A 26,142-nucleotide genomic window follows, 5' to 3' on the forward strand; every position below is an offset into this window, starting at 1 on the left:
GAGACAATTGAGACATGGATTGTGTATGTGTGCCATTCAGAGGGTGAATGGACAACACACAATATTTAAGTGCCTTTGAACGGGATATGGTAGTAGGTGCCAGGCACACTGGTTTGTGTCAAGAACTGCAACGCTGCTGGGTTTTTCACGCTCAACAGTTTCCTGTGTGTATCAAGAATGGTCTATCACCCAAAGGGCACCTTGTGGAGACCATGTCCCGACGAATTGAGGCTGTTCTAAAGGCAAAAGGGGAGGGTGCAACTCAATATTAGGAAGGTGTCCTTAATGATTTGTACACTAAGTGCATATTATAGAACTAACACCATCCATGCTCTGAGTTGCAGGCAGGAGAACCATGTGAGTGAAGATACCATGGGAATGCTCAGAGGAGGAGATACCTGCTCTGGTCCTGGAGAGCTGCAGTTTGTTAAAACCCAGGTCTAACACACATACATCTACTAATCATGATCTTCAAATTAGACCGTGACTAGTTTTCTCAGGTGTTGGTGCTGGGCTGGAACAAAATCCTGCATTCCAAAATACACTGGCATTTGCCACCCCTGTGGTCAAGAGCCAATTGTGCTAAGGGACCAAGGAACACAGGGAGGATGGTTAAAATCACCTCGGTAGAGAGGTAGGGAGAAACGTTTCTTTCAAACCCTTCTAACAGGTATGGAAAAGAGGACATTATAGCATGAAGTGAAGTGTCAAATAGATGGGTGGAGGCTAATCCTTTAGTTCTCATAGCGTTGATCAGACAACAGCATCATGCCATGGAGAGAAGCATGTACACACTGCCCTCTGCTGGTAGGAACAACCCCTGCTGTGGAACCAATCAGCTGATGAGAGCAAGTAGTAGTAGTAGTAGTAACAGTAGTAGTAGTAACACTACTAGTTCTAGTAGTAGCATTAACATAGCAGTAGTAACATTAACGCAGTAGTAGTAACGTAGTAGTTGCAGTAATAGTAGTAGTAGCATTAACCTAGTAGTAGTAACGTAGTAGTAGCAGTAAAATTAGTAATATTAGTAGTAGTATAGTACTAGTAGGAGCAGTGGTGTGTGTGTGTGTGTGTGTGTGTGTGAGAGAGAGAAAGAGAGAGAGAGAGAGAGAGAGAGAGAGAGAGTGAGTGAGTGAGTGAGTGAGTGAGTGAGTGAGTGAGTGAGTGAGTGAGTGAGTGAGTGAGTGAGTGAGTGAGTGAGTGAGTGAGTGAGTGAGTGAGTGAGTGAGTGAGTGAGTGAGTGAGTGAGAAAATAAACAACAAGTGTGCAGTTAAAACTGACAAACACACATTTCTCTCCATAGGGCCATGGGATGAGACAGGGATGCAGCTTGAGCCCCACCCTCTTCAACATATACAGTGTATATCAACAAATTGCCGAGGGCACTAGAACAGTCTGCAGCAGCCAGTCTCATGCTACTAGAATCTAAAGTCAAACGTCTACTGTTTGCTGATGATCTGGTGCTTCTGTCACCAACCAAGGAGGGCCTACAGCAGCACCTAGATCTTCTGCACAGATTCTGTCAGACCTGGGCCCTGACAGTAAATCTCGGTAAGAAAAAATAATTGTGTTCCAAAAAAGGTCCAGTTGCCAGGACCACAAATACCAATTCTACCTAGACACCGTTGCCCTAGTGCACACAAAAACTATACATACCTCGGCCTAAACATCAGCGCCACAGGTAACTTCCACAAAGCTGTGAAAGATCTGAGAGACAAGGCAAGAAGGGCATTCTATGCAATCAAAAGGAATATAAAATTCGACATCCCAATTAGGATCTGGCAATAAATACTTGAATCAGTTATAGAACCCATTGCCCTTTATAATTGTGAGGTCTGGGGTTTGCTCACCAACCAAGAATTCACAAAATGGAACAAATGCCTAATTGAGACTGCCTGCAGAATTCTGCAAAAACATCCTCTGTGTACAACTTAAAACATCAAATAATGCATGCAGAGCAGAATTAGGCCGATACCAGCTAATTATCAAAATCCAGAAAAGAGCCGTTAAATTCTACAACCACCTAAAAGGAACCGAGTCCAAAACCTTCCATAACAAAGCCATCACCTACAGAAAAATGAATCTGGAGAAGAGTCCCCTTGTCACGTTCCTGACCTGTTTTCCCTTGTTGTGTATTTATTTAGTTGGTCAGGGCGTGAGTTGGGTGGGTTGTCTATGTGTGATTTTCTATGTTGGGATTTTGTGTTCGGCCTGGTATGATTCTCAATCAGAGGCAGCTGTCAATCGTTGTCCCTGATTGAGAATCATACTTAGGCAGCCTGGGTTTCACGTGTGTTTTGTGGGTGTTTGTTTTCCGTGTCAGTAGTTGTGCCACACGGGACTGTTTGTCGGTTAGATTCTCTTTTGTTATTTTGTTTCGTGTAGTGTTCAGTTTATTTGATAATAAAACATGGACACTTTCCACTCTGCGTCTTGGTCCGATCCCTACACCTCCTCTTCAGACGAAGAGGAGGAAATCAGCCGTAACAGAAACACCCACCAACAAAGGACCAAGCAGAGTGGAAAAGGGCAGCGACAGCAGCAGCAGAAACAGACACAGGACTCCTGGACTTGGGAGGAGATCCTGGACGGCAAGGGAACCTGGGTTCAGCCAGGGGAATATCGCCGTCCCAAGGCGGAGTTGGAGGCAGCGAAGGCAGAGAGGCGCTGGTATGAGGAGGCAGCGCGGCGACGCGGTTGGGAGCCCGAGAGTCAGACCCAAAAATTTCTTGGGGGGGGGGCACACGCGGAGTGTGGCAAAGCCGGGTAGGAGACCTGAGCCAACTCCCCGTGCTTACCGTGGAGTGAGAGGGCGTCGTACTGGTCAGACACCGTGTTATGCGGTGGAGCGCACTGTGTCCCCAGTACGCGTGCTTAGCCCAGTGCGGGCTATTCCACCTCGCCGCACTGGTAGGGCTAGGTTGGGCATCGAGCCGGGTGTCATGAAGCCGGCCCAACGCATCTGGTCTCCAGTGCGTCTCCTCGGGCCGGCGTACATGGCACCAGCCTTACAAATGGTGTCCCCGGTTCGCCAGCATAGCCCAGTGCGGGCTATTCCACCTCGCCGCACTGGCAGGGCTACGGGGACCATTCAACCTGGTAAGGTTGGGCAGGCTCGGTGCTCAAGAGCGCGTGTACTCCTTCACGGTCCGGTATATCCGGTGCCACCTCCACGTACCAGTCCTCCGGTGGCAGCCCCCCGCACCAGGCTGTCTCTCCGTCTCCTCCCTACAGGTGTACCCGTCTGCCCAGCGCTGTCTGAGCTGCCTGCCTGTCCAGCGCTGCCTGAGCTGCCCAGCGCTGTCTGAGCTGCCTGCCTGCCCAGCGCTGTCTGAACTGCCTGCCTGCCCAGCGCTGTCTGAACTGCCTGCCTGCCCAGCGCTGTCTGAACTGCCTGCCTGCCCAGCGCTGTCTGAACTGCCTGCCTGGCCAGCGCCGTCTGAGCTGCCTGCCTGCCCAGCGTCATCTGAGCCGCCCGTCTGTCCCGAGCCGTCAGAGCCGCCCGTCTGTCCCGAGCCGTCAGAGCTGTCCGTCTGTCCCGAGCCGTCAGAGCTGCCCGTCTGTCCCGAGCCGCTAGAGCCGTCCGCCAGACAGGAGCAGCCAGAGCCGTCCGCCAGACAGGAGCAGCCAGAGCCGTCCGCCAGACAGGAGCAGCAAGAGCTCTTCAGACGAAGAGGAGGAAATCAGCCGTAACACCCCTAAGCAAGCTGGTCCTGGGGCTCTGTTCACAAACCCAAACAGACCCCACAGAGCCCCAGGACAGCAACAGCAACACAATTATAACCAGCCAAATCATGAGAAAACATAAAGATAATTACTTAACACATTGAAAATAATTTACCTAAAAAACTGAGCAAACTAGAATGCTATTTGGGCCTAAACAGAGAGTACACAGTAGCAGAATACCTGACCACTGTGACTGACCCAAAATCAAGGAAATGTCTCTATTCCTCTGAAACTTTTGTGGGTGTAATGTTAACTGTTGTTAATTATCTATTTCACTTGCTGTATGCTTCCCATGCCAATAAAGCCCTTTAAATTGAATTGAGAGTGAGAGAGAGAATAAAAGAGTAAGAGAGTTTGAGTGAACAGACAGTAGGGACATGACAGAATGTGCACCGGGGCCTCCCAGACAGTAGGGACATGACAGAATGTGCACCGGGGCCTCCCAGACAGTAGGGACATGACAGAATGTGTACCGGGGGCTCCCAGACAGTAGGGACATGACAGAATGTGTACCGGGGCCTCCCAGACAGTAGGGACATGACAGAATGTGTACCGGGGCCTCCCAGACAGTAGGGACATGACAGAATGTGTGAGCGAGTGCAATCGTGGCAACTGTTGTTGACATGAGACTGGTCTAGCCCCAGCCCACCCCGCAGCTTCATGATTCCACCCAACTCAAAACCCTGCTGCAGCCCTGTGTATATGAAAGACAAGCAGCACACACGCACACACACACACACACACACACACACACACACACACACACACACACACACACAAAACCCTGCTGCAGCCCTGTGTATATGAAAGACAAGCAGCACACACACACACACACACACACACACACACACACACACACACACACACACACACACACACACACACACACACACACACACACACACACACACACACACACACACACACACACACACACACACACACACACACACACACACACACACACAGAGTCCATGGAGACGAGGCAGTCTGGAGCCTAATGATTCTAAAAAGTTCATTACCACATTCATCTAGGTCTGTGACTGCGGGGGAGGCAATATCAGAGAGCATGAATAAACATTCTCTAGCCTAGCAGCACAGAGACACAGCTATTATATCTGTCTTTATTAACATAAGAGAAATGTCTGCACACATTCAACACTCCAACAGTTTTATAAATTAAACAACTACAAAGAACTTTTCCCAGCCTCCTTTGTGCGCAGCGAGAGAACAAAGTTAGCGCTCCTCTCTCAGAGGCCTAATGAATGGCTCGGCATGTGGCCTGTTCATATCTTCCAACTCATTATTTAATTAAACCACTCATGGATGAGAAGCAAATGTAATTTACGATGCCATCGCGCTTCATTTGAGTATGTATTCCTTATCTCTGGGAAATAACACACACACACACACACTATAATTTAGATTTTGATCACGGCACTTCTGTGTGTTTTTTCAATGCAATGCATGAATGGCCTTACAGTAAAGGACTCATAGCCTATACACATACATGCATACAGTACATACATACAGTACATACATGCATACAATACCTGCATGCATATAGTACATACAGTACATACATACATGCATACAGTACATACATACAGTACATACATACAGTACATACATGCATACAATACCTGCATGCATATAGTACATACAGTACATACATACAGTACATACATGCATACAATACCTGCATGCATATAGTACATACAGTACATACATACATGCATACAGTACATACATACAGTACATACATACATGCATACAGTACATGCATACAGTACATGCATACAGTACATGCATGCATACTAGACATGCATGCATACAGTACATACATGCATACAGTACAGGCAGCACAGACAGTACATACATACAGTACATACATGCATACAGTACATGCATGCATACAGTACAGGCAGCACAGACAGTACATACATACAGTACATACATACATGCATAGTTATATTGTTTTTTATGTATCACTGAAAACTTTCTAAGAGATCCCTGTTGGGAGCAGCAAACACTGAGCGGACACAACAAAGCTGCCCCTGCCACCTGCCTCCTGCCCCTCCCTCTGCCTCTTGCCCTCCTGCCCCTGCCTCCCTCCTGCCCCTGCCTCCTCTTCCGCCACCTCCTCCTCCAAACTTTTAAAGGGATACTTCGGGATTTTGGAAATGAGGCCCTTTACCTACTTCCCCAAAGTCAGATGAACGTGTGGATACCATGTTAATGTCTCTGTGTTCAGTATGAAGGAAGTTAGAGGTAGTTTAGCTAACTAGCATTAGTGCAATGACTGGAAGTCTAGTGCTAGTTAACAACTTCCTTCAAACCACACGCTGAGACATAAACATGGTATCCATGAGTTTATCTGACTCTGGGGAAGTTGATAAAGTGCATCCACTCTACCCCTTGTCTACATCTCTGGCTGGCATGTTGGAACTGTGCTTTATCGTCTCCTATAACTAACAATCACTTACTGCATCCTAACCTGGCTGGGTTACTGCAGAGTTCTCAGTCAATTAGTTCAGTGAGTAGGGTAGTGGTCCAGTAGAGATCCTATAGTGAGTAGGACAGAGCTAGGGGTCCTTACCTTTGGTGGCCCCTGCGGCCCCCAGGTGGTAGATGGCCCCCAGGATGAGCCACAGAGCCCTCTGCTCCTCCACTGAGATGCCCAGCACCTTCATGGCTGCCTGCAGCTTGGTGAACTGCTGAGACAACTTCTGTTTGTCCTCCAGCTACAGAGAGAGGAGAGGGATGGATGAAGGACACAGTTAAGACAGTTTTCCAGTTGTCCTACACACACACACACACAATTCAGAAAATGACATATAATACACATTATAATAAGAGCATAATAACAGCATTTTACTTTAGACTGAGGCACAATTTCGAAGGCGCTGTTCTCTGCAAAGTGGTTAAAGTGCAGCTCCGTTCTGAGAGGAAACAGAGGAAATGAACAGGTTCAAATGACAGTAAATAGCTAGTTTACACCACAAGGTTAACATGAGAACAAGATTATATACACAAGACTAAGCTTCTACAATGGACTGCAACCACTCACTTCAATTCAATCCCAATTGAGAGGGTGTAGAGGGCTCACCTGAGAGTGCTGTCAGCTCCGGACATCATGTAGTAGAAGACGTTGAAGGTGGACTCAGTCTCTGGCCGTTTGGCCACTCTCAGCTTCTCAAGCAGCATGGTCTGAGGTACAGGAAAAGGACACCAAGATATCAATATGTGTGTGTGCGTGTGTCAGTGTCCATGCCGTGTGTGTGCTTGATACTGCCTACCTGTATGGATGCGGAAGCCACCTGGCCAGCCTGGTCGAAGTCCAGAGAGACAATCTGAGAAAAGCGGCTGGCGTTGGTGTTCATGGAGGTGGAGCTGTTTCCAAATGCTTCCAGGATGGTATATACTGCCTGCCACTTCTCCCCTGCACAGACCGAGGGAGGGAGGGAGGGGGACAGAGTACAATTAGTGGGAAGCTTTATTTATTTCCAATATCATGTCAGTGTTTTGGGATTTCACATTCAATACTGTTCCACTGGTGAGGGGATTAGACTACCATCTTTGATAATCATGTCATGTCAGTTAGGCTTTGTCAATTATTCCCTTAGTGGAGCTCCTTTCCCTCTTTCGACATCAAGCTGAGCAGAAACGCCTCATCAGTCAGAGAGTAGGGCTACCAGTCAGACTCACTTAACCCTAATGATCAAACTGAGCAGGAACCCCTCATCATTCAGAGAGTAGGGCTACCAGTCAGACTCACTTAACCCTAATGATCAAACTGAGCAGGAACCCCTCATCATTCAGAGAGTAGGGCTACCAATCAGACTCACTTAACCCTAATGATCAAGCTGAGCAGGAACCCCTCATCAGTCAGAGAGTAGGGCTACCAGTCAGACTCACTTAACCCTAATGATCAAGCTGAGCAGAAACGCCTCATCAGTCAGAGAGTAGGGCTACCAGTCAGACTCACTTAACCCTAATGATCAAACTGAGCAGGAACCCCTCATCATTCAGAGAGTAGGGCTACCAGTCAGACTCACTTAACCCTAATGATCAAACTGAGCAGGAACCCCTCATCAGTCAGAGAGTAGGGCTACCAGTCAGACTCACTTAACCCTAATGATCAAGCTGAGCAGGAACCCCTCATCAGTCAGAGAGTAGGGCTACCAGTCAGACTCACTTAATCCTAATGATCAAGCTGAGCAGGAACCCCTCATCAGTCAGAGAGTAGGGCTACCAGTCAGACTCACTTAATCCTAATTGCTCCTATATGTAGTTCTGGATAAGAGCGTCTGCTAAATGACTAAAATATAAATGTAAAAGTAGGTATGTGAAACTTATATAGCCTACTGCACCTCCCATAGCAGCTCCCCTGTTTAACAGTCTAGTCTAGTAGTGGCTGGTGGCTGGGTTATGGAGCTCTCATTAGCCCATTACAGCTAACCAGGAGAAGCTGAGAAGTTTTGATAAGCTTTGCTAATTATCCCCCAGCTCCACAGGGCATCATTAGGGGCTCCCCTCATCCATCACACACACATACACACACACACACACACACACACACACACACCTGGAATACTGAGCCAACCACAACCGCTCTTCGAAACCAAAAGGTTTTGAAGCCAGCTTCCATCAAGCTGCGCCTCCCTCCTCTTCCTCCTCTCCCAAATTCTCAGTAACACCCCTACACTCTCCCACATGCCTACCTCTCTGGCTGGCTGGCATGTTGGAACTGCTCGTTATCTTCCCATACTAACTAACACATCTACTGCACCTGTTATAACGGCTGGATTTCTGCTGAGTTCTCAGTCAATTAGATGACACTGATCTAAATCAGTAACAACTCAGTGAATGTCCTCCTGTGTACAAACACATGTGGAGCCATTAGATTATTTCCTTAATTAGCTATTAGGCTATTAAGACTAATTACCTACAGAGTAATTAAGTGAATTTAAACCACCACGGCTATTAAGTAACACTGAAGTAATTAAGCCACCATCTCGGACCAAACTAAGGTGATTATAACAGTCCTTAAACATTCTTTACATTTTATTTATACATTTCCCTCAGTCATTTAATAGACAAAAATCCCTGAATACTAGCTTTACTGCTCGCTGGGAGGAAATGAGCTGGCCAGAAGGAAAGAGGTTAACTCATCATAGCGGAGGACTCTCTCACCAGAGAATATCTTTCCGGTGCTGCCAGCAATGGAGACCAGGTACTGGACCAGGTGTTGACAGTTGGTGGTCTTGCCGCTGCCGCTCTTCCCCAGCAGCACGATGGACTGGTCCTGACGCGTGGTCAACAGGTTCCTGTAGGCCGACTGAGCCACTGCGTAGATGTGAGGTGCCGTGTCCTCTCGCCTGCAACCCTTAAACATGTGCATCACCTGATGGGACCGAGGAGAGGAAGGGAGGGAGAGGGGTTGGGGGAAAGAGAGGTACAAAACATTTTAACTGTAGTTCACCTCTAGTCCTCCCAGTGACTCCTGTACGGTCCTCAGAGGGGCTCTGTGTGTGTGTGTGTTCGCGTGTGTTTGTGTTCGCACGCGCACGTCCTTAAATCACCACATTCCCAGCTAAGCACCCTGTCTGTAAGGTCTAATGGGTAGTAGTTCCATTATGAGTGATGAGAGTTAAGTAGATATTACAACCTACAGGCCTCCTCAATACTGTCACCTCTAAATCTCATTAGGATAATTGGATTTCATTGTCATGTTGTGGACCACTGAAGACTTCCCTCTATCCTCCGAGTCATCTCTCCTGTTTTAATTCACACAACCTCCTCTCCCTAACAGGAAATACTATGACATAATAGCAAGGAAATACACAATAAATAATAGCATTAAGTACACCCCAATGCGTACATCAAACAGCATGCATGATACCATTCTAAACTGAGAATAAACCAGAATCACGTCAGTGGAGTTGTACAGATACACCACCGTTCAAAAGTTTGGGGTCACTTAGAAATGTACTTTCTTTTGAGAGAAAAGAAAGATAATGCCTAGAAGGCCATTATCCCGGAGTCGCCTCTTCACTGTTGACGTTGAGACTGGTGTTTTGCGGGTACTATTTAATGAAGCTGCCATTTGAGGACTTGTGAGGCGTCTGTTTCTCAAACTAGACACTATAATGTGCTTGTCCTCTTGCTCAGTTGTGCACCGGGGCCTCCCACTGCTTATATTCTGGTTAGAGCCAGTTTGCGCTGTTCTGTGAAGGGAGTAGTACACAGGGTTGTACGAGATATCAGTTTCTTGGCAATTTCTCGCATGGAATAGCCTTCATTTCTCAGAACAAGTTTCAGAAGAAAGTTCTTTGTTTCTGGCCATTTTGAGCCTATAATCGAACCCACAAATGCTGATGCTCCAGATACTCAACTAGTCTAAAGAAGGCCAGTTTTTTTCAGCTGTGCTAACATAATTGCAAAAGGGTTTTCTAATGATCTATCACGCCCTGACCATAGAGAGCTGTTTATTCTCTATGTTGGTTGGGTCGGGGTGTGATTTAGGGTGCGTTATCTAGGGGAATTGTATATCTATGTTGGCCTGATATGGTTCCCAATCAGAGGCAGCTGTTTATCGTTGTCTCTGATTGGGGATCATATTTAGGTAGCCATTTCCCCATTGTATTTGTGGGATCTTGATTCCTCATCCTGTGTTCTTGGAATCTATGTTTGTGTGTAGTTGCTTTCTGCACTGCATGTAGCTTCACGTTTCGTTTATTCACTTTATTGTTTTTGTGCTTTACGTTTCTCTTCTAAATAAAAGGATGGAAACATACCACGCTGTATCTTGGTCCACTCATTTCAACGAGCGTGACATGATCAATTAGCCTTTTAAAATTATAAACTTGGATTAGCTAGCACAACGTGCCATTGGAACACAGGAGTGATGATTGCTGATAATGGGCCTCTGTAGATATTCCATAAACAATCTGCAGTTTACAGCTACAATAGTAATTTACAACATTAACAATGTCTACACTGCATTTCTGATCAATTTTATGTTATTTCAATGGACAAAAAATGTGCTTCTCTTTCAAAAACAAGAACATTTCTAAGTGACCCCAAACTTTTGAACGGTAGTGTATGTTCTCATGAAATGTTTGTCTGTGTGAGTGTGAAGACATGCATCTGCTGTGTGGGTCCTCTCTCCTCACCTTCTCAGAGTACATGGAGGGAGCGCTGAGGGGATTGATGATGATCATGTTGGGCCCAGCATGTGTGTGGATGAGGTTTCCCCCATAGCGCTGCCGCAGGGAGTGCATCACACTGGACTCATTGAGGTACTGCAGCAAGGCCAGGTCCTCAGAGCGGTCAAACGACGGGGGGTTCGCCTGGGACAGGAGCAAAGGTCAAAGGTGAACGATTAATGACTGAGGAGTGTTGTAATACTAGAGCTTTATTAAAGGAACACTCAGCAATATGAAAACATCATACATACTGAGACTGCTTGTCTGAAGTGGGACTGCTCACAGAAACGACCAACAACAACATAATTCAAATCTGCCAAGACTACCACCTTGCCTTTTGATAAGCCAAGTTGAAGTTTCTCCAGGTTGCCTAAACCTATTTCATGTTTTCAGATTGATTTAAACAAAGTCCTCTGTAGGGGTAGAGGCTAGGGGTCCATATGAGACTGGAAATCTGACTAGTAATGTCTTGAGTTTCACTGAGGACTGGAGGAGCAGTATTAAGATACGTCGAGCAGAGATTTAGTATGCCACACCATGACTTGCCACCAGGAATCTGATGCCAAGTCTTTGATGCAATTAAAACAGATGTCTCCCTCCAACCTCAGACGGGTCCAAGTTTGCACTTCCTTAATCAAACAGATGGTTCAAACGTTTGATTAGATGACGACCTTGACACTGTTGAAAACACTAACTGTCCAAAGTCACCCTTATTATCAGTTCACCCTACGAGAGTTAAATGACTGTACATAACACCAGGAGGGGATTTCAACTTTTTCTTCGTCCTGAAAGCAGAGCAGACATCCTCTAGTCAAGGTCTTGGAGACAGCATGTTGTGAATGATGGGAGCTTTTTCTGCATTGTGCCAGAACAGTTTTTAAAGCGTCCTGTAACAGATATCTCCGTGATTCGGGCCTAGTGCCATATCTGTGCGAGTCACCTGATCGAGGCCTGCCAAACTCACACCTGTTCCCCTCTAACCTGTCCCCCTGTCCACAGACGTCCCACAATCCCCTGGGCCAGGTACAGTCTGCATCCTGGCTGACCATCTGTGTTTGATTCTGGCTCCAGACGGGATGACTGACGGGTGCTAAGACCCCCTCCCTCCTTCTTGGATATTTCCCCTACATGCCACCCGCGCCCCATCAGGTCGATCTCTGCTTCATGGACCTCCTAACGGACTAGCCTATACCCTAACGGCAAACCTAAGATAGTCTATGCAATCAAGTAAAGTCAATGTCTTTTCCTTTGACCCTCTAAAGGAACTAGATTTTAGCCCCAATAACAAAACTGAGATGGAGTCTGTAAAATCAAGTAAAAATACATTGAATGTGTAGTCCCCCCCCCCCCCACGCTCACCTTCTCCACGTCATCGTCATCTACGTCCAGTACTGTCCCATCATGTTCCAGTTTGATCTTCACCTTCCCCTCCGGCAGAGATCCTGCCTCCGTCTTCAGCAGCGTCGCTATGGACACACAAACACACAAATAACTTATTGGGATATACAGTGCATTCGGAAAGTATTCAGACCCCTTCACTTTTTCCACATTGTGTTACGTTACAGCCTTATTCTAAAATGGATGAAAATGTAAAAATTCTTCATCAATCTACACACAATACCCCATAATGACAAAAAAACTGAAATACCTTATTTACATAGGTATTCAGTCCATTTGCTATGAGACTCTAAATTGAGCTCAGGGGCATCCTGTTTCCATTGATCATCCTTGAGATGTTGCTACAACTTGATTGAAGTCCACCTGTGATAAATGATTGGAAAGGCACACACCTGTCTATTAAAGGTCCCACAGTTGACAGTGCAAGTCAGAGCAAAAACCAAGCCATGAGGTCAAAGGAATTGTCCATAGAGCTCCAAGACAGGAGTGTGTCGAGGCACAGATCTGGGGTAGGGTACCAAAAAATATCTGCAGCATTGGAGGTCCCCAAGAACACAGTGGCCTCCATCATTCTTAAATGGAAGAAGTTTGGAACCACCAAGACTCTTCCTAGAGCTGACTGCCCGGGTAAACTGAGCAATAATGGGAGAAGAGGTGTCAGGGAGGTGACCAAGAACCCGATGGTCACTATGACAGAGCTCCAGAGTTCCTCTGTGGAGATGGGAAAGCCTTCCAGAAGGACAACCATCTCTGCAGCACTCCACCAATCATGCCTTTATGGTAGAGTGGCCAGACGGAAGCAACACCTCAGTAAAAGGCACATGACAGCCAGCTTGGAGTTTGCCAAAAGACACCTAAAGGACTCTCAGACCATGAGAAACAAGAGTCTCTGGTCTGATGAAGCCAAGATTAAAATCTTTGGCCTGAATGTCAAGCGTCACGTCTGGAGGAAACCAGGCACCGCTCATCACCTGGCCAACACCATCCCTACGGTGAAGCATGGTGGTGGCAGCATCATGCTGTAGAGATGTTTTTCAGCAGCAGGGACTGGAAGAATAGTCTGGATCGAGGGAAGGATGAACAGAGCAAAGTACAGAGAAATCCTTGATGAAAACCTGCTCCAGAGCACTCAGGACCTCAGACTGGGGTGAAGGTTCACCTTCCAACAGGACAAAGACCCTAAGCACACAGACAAGACAATGCAGGTGTGGCTCTGAATGTCCTTGAGTGGCCCAGCTGGTGCTCGGACTTGAATCCGATCGAACATCTCTGTAGAGACCTGAAAATAGCTGTGCAGCGATGCTCCCCATCCAACCTGACAAAGCTTGAGAGGATCTGCAGAGAATGGGAGAAACTCCCCAAATACAGGTGTGTCTAGCTTGTAGTGTCATACCCAAGAAGACTCGAGGCTGTAATAGCTGCCAAAGTTGCTTCAACAAAGTACTGAGTAAAAGGTCTGAATACTTATGTAAATGTAATATTTCAGTCTTTTTTAAATGTATACATTTGCAGAAAAAATAAATACATTATTGCTTTGTCATTATGGGGTATCGTGGGTAGATTGATGAGGGGAATTAAACATTTTAGAACAAGGCTGTAAAGTAACAAAATGTGGGAAAAGTTAAGGGGTCTGAATACTTTCCGAATGCACTGTAGCTTATTGGCTGGAGTGTGCACAGACACGGTATCAGGAAAAAACAATAGCATATAGTTTAAAAGCAAGGGTAAAAATTAGCTCTGCACCCCTCCTGATCTAAGATGTAAGGCAGGAACTTACCCAGGGAGAAGCCATCCTTGTGGACCAGCCAGACCTTCTCTGAGCCGTACCATGCCTGCTCTGCGGCTATCTGCTCCTCTGTCTTCACCTGGAAGTGATGGTGGAGAAGACAACAGTCACATACACACAGCAGAACAATGACCTTAGGCCAGGATACCTTTCACGGGGCCTTTCTGTGGCTGCAGTAGCTTCCACTCAGCAGTTTTCAACCAAAGAGAGGCTTTAGACTCGAGAGGACATGTGCTCCCTACAAACACACCTGTTCACATCAATAACATTCACTCATGTGTGTTTAAAGTAGCTGGTTATCAGGCCAGCGTTGAGAGTTTATAACATGTTACACAGTTATGTATTGTAGCATTGTAAATAATGGGCTGACAGTGGGCATGCAGAGGACTTGCTAATAGTACATGTGATGAAAGGCAGGGCGCTGGAGAGGCTTCAGTGGAGCAGGCAGAGATAAAAAGCAGTTAGGATTTGAAGAAGTCCCAGATCACAAATCACAGAGAGCCATTTCTCCAATTCGGCTCAGAGTGTCACCTAGAAATGCCTGACTGCTCTGTGTTACCATGCTTGACCTTCACAAAGCATCTCACACTCCACTGGACATGCGCCTTCAGGCTCTGTCTGTCTGTCTGTCTGTCTGTCTGTCTGTCTGTCTGTCTGTCTGTCTGTCTGTCTGTCTGTCTGTCTGTCTGTCTGTCTGTGTGTCTGTGTGTCTGTGTGGCTGTGTGGCTGTGTGTCTGTGTGTCTGTGTGTGTGTGTAAGAGAGGCAGTGAAATTTGACAGAGAACATGAAGTATCAGTGAACCGAATCTGTACAAAGACACTGTTGGATGCACATCAATGTCACACAGCATGGTGGGTGAGGGGAGGGAGGTGTATGAAGAGAATGGATACACAATCCACACAGCACAGCAACACAACACAACACACCGAATGCTAGGGATGGACTGTATCCTGAGGGATGACAACAAGACAATAAAAAGTAAAGAACACACAGATTTAAAAAAACGTATGAAATTCACAGAGTGAAATATAGGCCTACATACTATGTTATTTTTAATAACGCATAATCAGCCACAATCAGATGAAGTTATTTGCAGCGTCTGTCTCATTGTCTCTTAAATGGAAAACTGACGTCATGCAATGACATCTACACGAGACAAAATGTGATGGTATGATTGATCCTGTGGAATCCACACAACCACGAATCTTAAGTACCATCGAACAAGTTTAATTTTGAGTGCTGATTTTCCCCTGAAATGTTCTAATTAGGTGAAAGAGGGCCAAATGTGCAGGTGGCTTGGCTTTGAGTGAATACTATGCAGTTGTGTTTGGTGGGGGTAAATGAAACACAGCACACAGGGTACACAGCACTTCAGGGGTCGGTGGTGGGAGTGGTGGACGTGGGAGGTGGAGAGGGTGAATTACACACAGGCACAGCAAAGGCCAGACCTTAGGTTGTTGGGCAGCGGCGTGAGACACCTGAAGGATGGCCACGGGATCCTCGTCCACCTGTCCCTGGAGGACGACAGGCGTGAGGGAAGGAAAAGTGGTCAAAGGTCATAGTTAGAGTGGAGTTACAGTGGAAAGATGGGTAGCAATCCACCAAACCACACAAAACATCATGTCCAGTATGTCATCATCCCTCATAATCATGAGCTGCTGGAATGGAGAGATATACAGCGCCTTCAGAAAGTATTCAGACCCCTTGACTTCTTCCACATTTTGATACATTACAGCCTTATTCTAAAATCTATTCAATTGTTTTTTTCCTTCATCAATCTACACAGAATTACCCCATAATGACAATGCAAAAACAGGTTTTTGAAATGTTTGCTAATTTATTAAAAATAAAAAAAGACTGAAATATCACATTTACATCAGTATTCAGACCCTTTACTCAGTACTTTGTTGAAGTACTTTTGGCAGCGAATACAGCATCGAGTCTTCTTGGGTATGACGCTACAAGCTTGGCACACCTGTATTTGGGGAGTATCTCCCATTCTTCTCTGCAGATTCTCTCAAGCTCTGTCAGGTTGAATGGGGGGCGTTGCTGCACAGCTATTTTCAGGTCTCTCCAAAGATGTTCGATCGGGTTCAAGTCTAGGCTCTGGCTGAGCCACTCAAGGACATTCAGAGACTTGTCCCGAAGCCACTCCTGCGTTGTCTTGGCTGTGTGCTTAGGGTCATTGTCCTGTTGGAAGGTCAACCTTCGCCCCCAGTCTGAGGTCCTGAGTGCTTTGGAGCAGGTTTTCATCAAGGATCTCTGTATACCTTGCTCTATTAATCTTTCCCTCGATCCTGACTAGTCTCCTAGTCCCTGCCACTGAAAAACATCCCCACAGCATGATGCTGCCACCACCATGCTTCACCGTAGGGATGGTATTTGCCAGGTTTCTTCTAGACGTGACGCTTGACATTCAGACCAAAGAGTTCAATCTTGGTTTCATCAGACCAGAGAATCTTGTTTAACTAACGCATCCTTCATTATTCTCTGAAGTTTTGTTTAGAGTTTTGAGACAAATTTGAAAACATTATCAGATATCATCAAGCCAGTGTTTACCATTTAAAGTAACGAGTACATTATGTAAGTTATCAGGGTCAAGACCAGGGAGGGATGGGAAGAAAAAACTGTGGGATGGCAAAGAATGAGGAGAGGTCAGGCTCTATGTCTGTGAGATGAGCTAATGCATCATGACACATCATGTCATAAAGGGGAGACAGAGAGAGCAACGGGACAGGAACACCTGCCAGTCATAAATCACACACACTGCCATTCACTAACACTGCGACTGCACACCACACGGGGCAAACAAACATGTGGCACATCTTAATCAGGGGACTATTCCACTGCCATGCTACTGACAAAACTAAAAATGCACTGGGTTGGTTTGTCAGTTTCCATACAGGTCAAGGTCTGTTTGATTGCCCTGGAGGCATCTAGACACTATCATCGTTTAATACCGGCTTTGTTCCAAAAACAAATGAGGAAGGGAAAACACCAAGCACCATTACAGATGAACCTTACATAGACAGGCAGGGTGAGAGAGGGGAAAGTTAGAAGAGGAATCTAGGCTTACATTCCAACATGCCACACGAGCACACACTTCAACCAGGTCGCCAGAGGGGACCCCTGTGGGCCACAGTACCTGAGGGGGGTTTGGGGCTGGGGCAGGAGAAAGGGTCGGGGCTGAGGCACAAACTGCCGGCTCCAGCTAGCCATACAACAGCCACAGATAGACACAGCCAAGCACCAATTAGAAAGAAAGAGATTGAGGGAGAGAGAGAAACGGAGAGAGAGAGAGAAAAAAAGACAAAGAAAGAGATTGAGGGAGAGAGAGAAACAGAGAGAGAGAGATCAATGGAGAGAGAAAGAGAGAGAGAGAAAAGACAAAGGAAGAGATTGAGGGAGAGAGAAACGGAGAGAGAGAGAGAAACAGAGAGAGAGAGAGAAACGAAGAGAGATAGAGAAACGGAGAGAGAGAGAGAGAAACGGAGAGAGAGAGAAAAAGACAAAGGAAGAGAGAGAAACGGAGAGAGAGAGAGAAACGGAGAGAGAGAGATAAATGGAGAGAGAGAGAAAAAGACAAAGAAAGAGATTGAGGGAGAGGGAGAGAGAGAAACGGAGAGAGAGAGAAAGAAACGGAGAGAGAGAGAGAGAAACGGAGAGAGAGAGAGAGAAAAAGATAAAGAAAGAGATTGAGGGAGAGAGAGAATCAGAGAGAGAGAGAGAAAAAGACAAAGAAAGAGATTGAGGGAGAGAGAGAAACAGAGAGAGAGAGAGAGAGAGAAAGACAAAGGAAGAGATTGAGGGAGAGAGAGAAATGGAGAGAGAGAAAGAGAGAAATGGAGAGAAAGAGAGAGAGAGAAAAGACAAAGAAAGAGATTGAGGGAGAGAGAGAAATGGAGAGAGAGAAAAAGACAAAGAAAGAGATTGAGGGAGAGAGAGAAACGGAGAGAGAGAGAGAAACGGAGAGAGAGAGAGAAACGAAGAGAGATAGAGAAACGGAGAGAGAGAGAGAGAAACGGAGAGAGAGAGAGAGAAAAAGACAAAGGAAGAGAGAGAAACGGAGAGAGAGAGAGAGAAACGGAGAGAGAGAGATAAATGGAGAGAGAGAGAAAAAGACAAAGAAAGAGATTGAGGGAGAGAAAGAAACGGAGAGAGAGAAACGGAGAGAGAGAAAAAGACAAAGAAAGAGATTGAGGGAGAGAGAGAAACAGAGAGAGAGAGAGAAAGACAAAGGAAGAGATTGAGGGAGAGAGAGAAATGGAGAGAGAGAAAGAGAGAAATGGAGAGAGAGAAAGAGAGAGAGAGAAAAGACAAAGAAAGAGATTGAGGGAGAGAGAGAAATGGAGAGAGAGCGAGAGAGAAAAAGACAAAGAAAGAGATTGAGGGAGAGAGAGAAACGGAGAGAGAGAGAGAAAAAGACAAAGAAAGAGATTGAGTGAGAGAAAGAAAGAAACGGAGAGAGAGAAAGAAAGAAACTGAGAGAGAGAGAGAAACGGAGAGAGAGAGAGAAACGGAGAGAGAGAGAGAGAAATGGAGAGAGAGAGAAAAAGACAAAGAAAGATTGAGGGAGAGAGAGAAACGGAGAGTAGAGAGAAACAGAGAGAGAGAGAAACGGAGAGAGAGAGAGAGAGAAACGGAGAGAGAGAGAGAGAGAAATGGAGAGAGAGAAACGGAGAGAGAGAAAAAGACAAAGGAAGAGAAAAAGATGAGAAACTGAATATAAAACATGAATTGACAAATCCAGTGAAAGTTTGACAGGTGACAAAACAATAATGGTAACAGAAAGCAGCATAGACATAAACAGTCAATTAGTTCAATGAACAGTGAACATGAGAACGCAGTAACCTAGTCATGCATGGATATGGTTGCCTGACGACTCAAATTGTATTATTCCGCTGCTCTACATTCGCTACATACACAGGTACAAACAAACACGCATACAAACACACTATACACACACCTGGATTGTGTGTTGTAGACTAGTGGCCTGAGGGAACACACACATATGTATTGTCAAATCTGTTGTATTTGCATTATGATGTATATTACTGCCTTCATTTTTACTGGACCCCAGGCAGAGTAGATGCTGCCTTGGCAACAGCTAACGGGGATCCATAATACATACAAATAGAGTTTGACTGCCATGAATGAAGTAATATGTAGTGAAAATGAGAGGGTTGTACAAAACAAAGTCATCAGCGATTGGACCATTTTTAGCTCATCAGTGTATTCTAGCCAATGCGAGTTGTCAAAACGCTGCTTTACCCATGTGTGTTCTGGCTCTGGCCCAATCCATCGGTTTCTGGGACCAATCAGAAGAGTTAGAATGTGTTTGCGTTCTAGAAATCGTTGGGGAGGCACTCAGATCCAAACTAATTGTGGAGAAGAAACTAATGTCCGTGGGCGTGGTGTAGCATTTGGACGGAGTAAGGCGTTTGGGTAGCCAGGCAATGGATATGGCCCAAATTAGTAAATCTGTACTTTTAATTAAATGTGCCTAAAAGGAAAATGACAAATTACTATTAGCTATGAAGATAAAGATTGAACATCCAGTGAAGAAAATAAAGAGAGAAGGAGAGATAGAGAGCATGATAGGCTGTTAATGGAAAATAAATAAGCACCTCTAAATTCATTACTGGAATGTTAATCAACGTATCCTGTTAAAATTAATAAAGGAAAGAAAGTAAAGATTAAAAAAGTGAAAGAGGAGAAGCATGTATCTAGGCAGTCCAGAGGGGGAGAGAGAGTGGAAATAATAGAGAAATGGGGAGAGACAAGGAGCGAAGGTGGGTCTTTACAGGCGCACTGAAGATCCTGTCCAGGAGTCTCTGAGCCTCTTCAGTGGGACTGAGCGGCGCCTCCTGGAGGTCAGATCATCAACAGGTTGAGCTATGAAACTAGGCTATCAAAGCGCACTATTCTAGTGGACCACATTCAACACTGTTTCATAGACAACAGAAATGCATTCAGGTTTTTTTTCACGCTGTGAGATGTTCACTAGATGCCATGACAATCCTGAAGTCACACACACACTTGGTTACAATACCTCACTTCCACAGCATAGCAACAGTGAACTGAGTGAATGCTATGGCGCACACCAGCAAACACACCTTTTGGGTTATGGTTGGGGTAGTCTTTGATGAAACGGTTGATGAATTGTTCTGCGGTGAAGCCTTCTCAATGGGAACAGAGGACAGGGGAGAGGCTGCCACCTTCCAATGGTACACACAGATACATCCACGCCAACAAGCACGCCGTAAGTAATGTACACACACATACAAGTAGTCCATAAGATAAAGAAATGATACAACCATGTTGAACAAACTCGCAACAAGCCATGCTCTAGACGTCCAGAGTCTAGCTAAGGTAGTGAGCAAATCAACAGTGGATGGATACAAAAGCCCACTTGGATGTGAAATCATTCAGATCTCAATGCACAGGGCGAAGCCAAGCAAAACTATAACTAGCTTGGGTAACAATACACAAGCAAACTTTAGCCTTAGACAACTATAGCAAACTCAGATAGCCACAGTAGCAGTCAAAGCCAGCTTGTGGTCGGCTAGCAAGTAAACAAAGACCCTGAGAGGCCGGTAATTGCCAAAACTCAGCGAGAATCCAGCAAAAAGACCAAACCTTTTTAAAAATATCTGGCATCTGCAAAATGTGTATAGTTCTCTTCTCCCAACGCGTGCCATGGTGGCTGCAGCGGGGCTTTGAAGTCACTATCAATAATTATCTCTGCGGGTCTCCGTGGAACTCCAGGCCACAGCGACAGAACATTCCACCCCAATACGCTTTTTCCTCCTTTGGATACCCCCCCCCCTCCCCCACCCCCCCAGGCTAACTTCAATAAACAAGGCTTCCAAGCTGCAGATGACAGCAGGGTCTCTTGGGTTGAGGCAGTCGGGGAAAAAAGCTACTGAACTTGTTGTTTTTCTGGAAGCTGTCTCAGCAGCCCTGGCGTCTTAGAGGAGAGACATGTGAGGAAGGAGAGCTGTGTGAGACAGGCTCCATCCCCCAAGAGGAACTCAGAGAAATATGGAGCTGGTATCAGAGCAGTGAATGCAACAAAAGCTTCAGCCCCATGAGACTGCACCCTTTAACAAACTGAGAAACACTGACTTTGTGCAAATGAGAAAGTTCTGGAGAAACAAACAAGTTCAATAGGGAGTTGAGCTCATCATCGTGGCCCCGAAATGGAGCCTGAACTCTGCTAACAAGTGGAGAACTCAACAAGATAAGTGAAGTTAGTTAAAATAACACCATCCACACACACACACACACACACAAAAAAACAGAGTTATCATGGAGATGCAAAGAGTGCTTTCTGTGCATTAGCGATCAACATCCGTTTTTTCCACACAGTGGTCTCAAAAGTGGTTCATGCAGTGAGGACAGTAAGCCTACCTCAGGCTTCTTCACGGCTGGCAGTTTGGGGGGCGGGATCAACACCGGTGGTGGAGAGAGAGCACTCGCTTTGGGAATGATAAAGGCGGGAGGAGGGGAGAGAGGCGAGGCCTTTGGAGGACTAGGGGAGAGAGGCGAGACCTTGGAGACTGGGACGAACCCTGCAGGAGGAGTACTGGGGGAGGACTTAGAGGTGGGAAAGGATGCTGAAGGGGGAGTGACACGGGAGTATTTAGAAGAGGGGATAAAACCAGCAGGTGGGGAAAGGGGGGTATATGTTGATGCTGATATGAACCCGGCAGGTGGGGAAATGGGGGCTGATTTTAGTGGTGGGATAAAGCATGATGTGGGAATGGCTGGGGAGGATTTGGGGGCTGCAGTGGAAACTGAAGGAGTAAAAGCATTGGATTTTGGTGATGGTACAAACCCTGCTGTAGGGGAAAGGGGGGGACATTTTGGTGGTGGGATGAAGCATGATGGGGGAATTGCTGGGGAGGATTTGGGGGCTGCAGTGGAAACTGAAGGACTAACAGCAGTAGATTTTGGGGCTGGTACAAACCATACTGGAGGGGAAAGGGGGGCTGATTTTGGTGCTGGTATATACCCATTTGGTTGGCAAAGTGGGGATGATTTTGGTGCTGGTACAAACCCAGCAGGTGGGGAAAGGGAGGCTGATTTTGGTGGTGGGGTGAAACCTGCAGGAGGGGAGAGCGGGGAAGGCTTTGAAGCAGGGATGAAGCCTGCGTGGGAAGACCTGGAGGGAACCGAGATCAAATTAGAAGCCATAGGATGAACTTTAGCAGGTGCAGCCGACACAGGAGTCTTATCCTCCTGTTTTGAAACTGGGCCGACATTAGAGATAGATTTCATCTCAACCAATTTAGGGCCTTCTTTTTCCTCTCTTTTCACTGCTTCCTCTTTTCCTTTTTCAGGTGGCTCATCCATGCGTGTGCGAGGGCGGTTCCTGGTCCTCCCGCGGACCATGATGCTGGCCAGCCCTGCTGATATATCGTCATTCTCCTCCGTCTTGATGGTATCGTGCTTGAAAGAGAACAGTGGTACCTTTGGGACCTTGGGCCCAGATGATGGCACCAATTTAGGAGGTTCAGGGGCAGGTTTGGTAGGCTCAGGAGCTGGAGCATCCTCCTCTTCTGCAGATAGTGCCTTCCGCACCACTTGACGCACCACCTTCACTACCTTCTTGCGGGTAAGGCTCGGATCATCGTTGTCCAGGTCTGTATGTCTGGTACTGCCATTGGCAGAGTTCCCATTGACATCACTGACGTTAACGGATCCGTTGGGCTTGCTGTTCCCGTTCAGCACAGGCTCAGGGCTAATTATGGAAGCTCTGCGTGGGTCAGGGCTCCTGAAGTGCTGTGCTGGCGTCTGGATCAGAGGCACTAGACTTTTGAAGCGTTCAGGAACCTTTACGTCCCTGCGTACCCTGGGTGGCGAGGGACTCCTGACCCTGACCCCGGGATGTGTCTTGGCCGGCTCAGGGCTTTTGGTGCGGAGTAGGCCCCTGCCAGGCTCCAGACTGGGCACGGACTGGGAGCGGCTACTCATACTGCCACTGTCGCTGTCTGACTACTCACACAACAGGGAGGGAGAGAGCAGAGCAGCAAGACACATGAGAAACTAGAACAGACTTAAAGTAAACTCACACAGTTTATCTTAAAGCATATGCAAACTCCACTTTGGTTACTAAACCAAAAACTTAATCTGAGCAGCCATGTGTTTGTCTGGATCGTCTGATACTGTATGTATGGTTGACCAAAGGGATCACAGGTCCTGTTTGCTTTCCTGGACAAGCGTGCTGTTATGCTCACCCAACTGCCACATGCCTGCCCAGGTTCTGAAATAGAACAGGGTGGGTTGATACGAGAGGTGGAGGGTGGGGGTTTCAGACTGAGATAGCAGAGGTGTCTATGGGTGCTGACTTGGCCTCCTTTCTGCACTGCAGCACCTCGCTTCTAATAGCAGATCTAATGACACACACACACACACACACACACACACACACACACACACACACACACACACACACACACACACACACACACACACACACACACACACACACACACACACACACACACACACACACACACACACACACACACACACACAGCACCTTCGCTCAGCTGCAAGAAAATCCTGCTATATCACTCAAACACACACACACACCTGTGCTGAATCCTTCTCCCAGCTGCATATCACACACTAACACACTGTCCGTCCTGACCTCACTCTCCACGCTACTGAGCACCGTGCCAATGACACTCATTCTTATCTCTCCCCTAGTATTTCATGCTTGAATATCCCTGCCGTCCTACAGGCCTTATGATAACCCAACACACTGCACTGCCTTCCACAGACAGAGCCTACCTCCACCTAAATGGCTAACCGACACTTATGAAGGTCAACAACACTTGAATGCAATAATAACCTGCTTTAGTGTTTCATCTTCCCCTCCTCCTATGCTCCAGTCGCTATAGTACCTGAAATGGCTCCATGGTACCAGGGGGGCTTAGCTGTGGTTCCCCACAGACAGGAGGCTGAATGCTGGGAATGCAGCCTGTGGGATACCGGCAGGCTGGTGATGAAGGCCTGGTTCCCTGCTTTCTCTCTACTGTTCTTCTGTCTCTCTCCCTGTCTGCACTGCTACAGAGTAAGTGTTAAAAAACACTGTGTGAGCTCCCAGACTGAGAGGGAAAAGGTCAACTGTGGTTCTCCATCTAACTAAGCTCCAATAGTAGAGAAAACTGGAAATGTGGAATATATTCATAAACTCTTGAGGGACAATAAAAGTTGACAAGAAACATACTTATTTTTTATCAAAACCAATAGCCTTAATCAGGCTGTCAGAAACACGTTGGTTTTAATAATAAAGTATTGTCCCCCAAGAGTTGCTGAATATCTTTCATATTTGTTGCGTGTGTTGCATATTATATCGCCACGCGGCCCTCATAAACTGCCTGTCTGTTAATCTTTAGGCTACATTGAGATATGGCTGCAATTTACACATCGAGGCTACAGATTATTCAGGAAAAAACTATGTAATTTGAAAAGAAGGTATTATACTATTTACAAAGCAATTACAGACAATGCACACAGCACTGATCCCGGTTTGTTCTGAAATTAAAAAGTGTAACTGTCTGCGACATTACATCCAGAATAGAAAAATAACTACAATCTTCCACGTTGTGCCTCTTTTCACATCGGCTTGTTAGTAACTGTCTCCTATCGTGGCGAGAAAGACTTGTCTGGTGTCAGGAGCTACCAAGGTGTGTCTGGTTCCAATGTCTCAGTTTGTTGAAGCACAGTGTTGCTGACAAACCTCCAGGTAAAAGACCAGTGATGTGACAGGCACATCTCAATAGTCTGATGTGCCTTCCTCTCCTCAGATGTAAGGATACCATAATGGACAATCCCCAGAAACCTATGATCCCTTTAGTCACATACTCTCAGATTCCTGATTAAGCCTACAGCAGGGCTATTTCAATTCCGGTCCTGGAGGGCCAAAACACTTCTGTTCTTTGTTTCTACTTGGTAGTTAATTGCACTCACCTGTTGTCCCAGGTCTTAATCAATCCATGGTTAGAAAGAGAGGATGAAAAGTGTTTCGGCCCTCCAGGACCGGAATTGAATAGCCCTGCTCTAAAGCTTCACAACATGAGAACAATAGCAGTCAACTTACACCCTGATTTGATATCTTGGAGCCTGGTGGTCTGACCTCTTCTTTGACCTAAAGGGTTTGGTAAGACAAGGAAGTGAGGTCAAAACCTACGACGCTTAGAAGTAGTGGTCACTTGCCAGGGGTACTTGCAGGAAACACTCCACTCACTGCACAACATGCAAAACACACACCATGCTGCAAACCTGGATGTACACTATGTGGAAGAGCTATCTACCACACACCACATGGTGTCCTTTTAAAAGTGAAAGTTAATATTATTCACAGACACTAAGCTGTAGCCAAATTAATTTGTCCAGTTTTTATGTAATAGTGACACATGAGAACTACAAGGCCTGCTTAAAAAGGCTTTGGGTTTATTTTGATGTATTTACCACTATGATCTATTATTTTGGGTAACAGTTTGGGGACGCGTCAGTTTACTGTGGAGCTACAGGATGTGTTGTGATGGTCAAACAAAATGGGAGTCAAACAAAATAAAATCAAAAGCCAGCTTGGCAGTCAGAGCTCCCCTAGAATAAAGTATTTGAAGCGATATCACGGAGCTCGTCATTTTGCCAAAGCAAATTACTCCAGTCAAGGTTTTCCATGGTGAGTCAAACACTGACATTGGATCATGCATATGATGACAACGGTTACTTTTAGCACACCATCAAAAAACCACAGCAGAGGCATGGCTGTCAGACCGCAAGCTTTCAACGACGTGACACTCTCAAGCCCCAAAATGGACGCTTAGTGGAGGTGTGATACATGCAGGGCAGACATTTCACTAGGCCCAGACACCAACGTAACCCACCGCATGTCCCCACACCAACGTAACCCACCCCATGTCCCCACATCAACGTAACCCACCCCATGTCCCCACACCAACGTAACCCACCCCATGTCCCCACACCAACGTAACCCACC

At 46.3% G+C, this 26,142-nt stretch overlaps 1 protein-coding gene across 10 annotated transcripts in view; it reads right to left on the reverse strand.

Moving 5' to 3' along the window:
• myo18ab (myosin XVIIIA b) overlaps nt 1-26,142 on the reverse strand; it is a 170,922-nt gene that overhangs the window by 71,451 nt on the left and 73,329 nt on the right. For 2 of the 10 annotated variants that reach the window (XM_071359790.1, XM_071359791.1), the window contains exons 1-14: nt 25,237-25,448; nt 21,537-23,123; nt 20,240-20,341; nt 19,928-19,990; nt 17,269-17,334; nt 15,572-15,637; nt 14,114-14,201; nt 12,298-12,404; nt 10,906-11,082; nt 8,924-9,134; nt 7,027-7,169; nt 6,837-6,937; nt 6,606-6,669; nt 6,327-6,471 (exon numbers count right to left, since the gene is read on the reverse strand). In XM_071359790.1, the coding sequence (XP_071215891.1) occupies nt 6,327-6,471; nt 6,606-6,669; nt 6,837-6,937; nt 7,027-7,169; nt 8,924-9,134; nt 10,906-11,082; nt 12,298-12,404; nt 14,114-14,201; nt 15,572-15,637; nt 17,269-17,334; nt 19,928-19,990; nt 20,240-20,341; nt 21,537-23,102 (2,899 nt within the window). In that variant the 5' untranslated portion in view covers nt 23,103-23,123; nt 25,237-25,448. Of the gene's footprint in view, nt 1-6,326; nt 6,472-6,605; nt 6,670-6,836; nt 6,938-7,026; nt 7,170-8,923; nt 9,135-10,905; nt 11,083-12,297; nt 12,405-14,113; nt 14,202-15,571; nt 15,638-17,268; nt 17,335-19,927; nt 19,991-20,239; nt 20,342-21,536; nt 23,124-25,236; nt 25,449-26,142 lie in introns of those variants that run through there. The other 8 variants (XM_071359799.1, XM_071359796.1, XM_071359797.1 and 5 more) reach the window with 7 other exon arrangements.

The sequence above is a fragment of the Salvelinus alpinus genome, chromosome 22 (genome assembly GCF_045679555.1).
Source record: "Salvelinus alpinus chromosome 22, SLU_Salpinus.1, whole genome shotgun sequence".
NCBI lineage: Eukaryota > Metazoa > Chordata > Actinopteri > Salmoniformes > Salmonidae > Salvelinus > Salvelinus alpinus.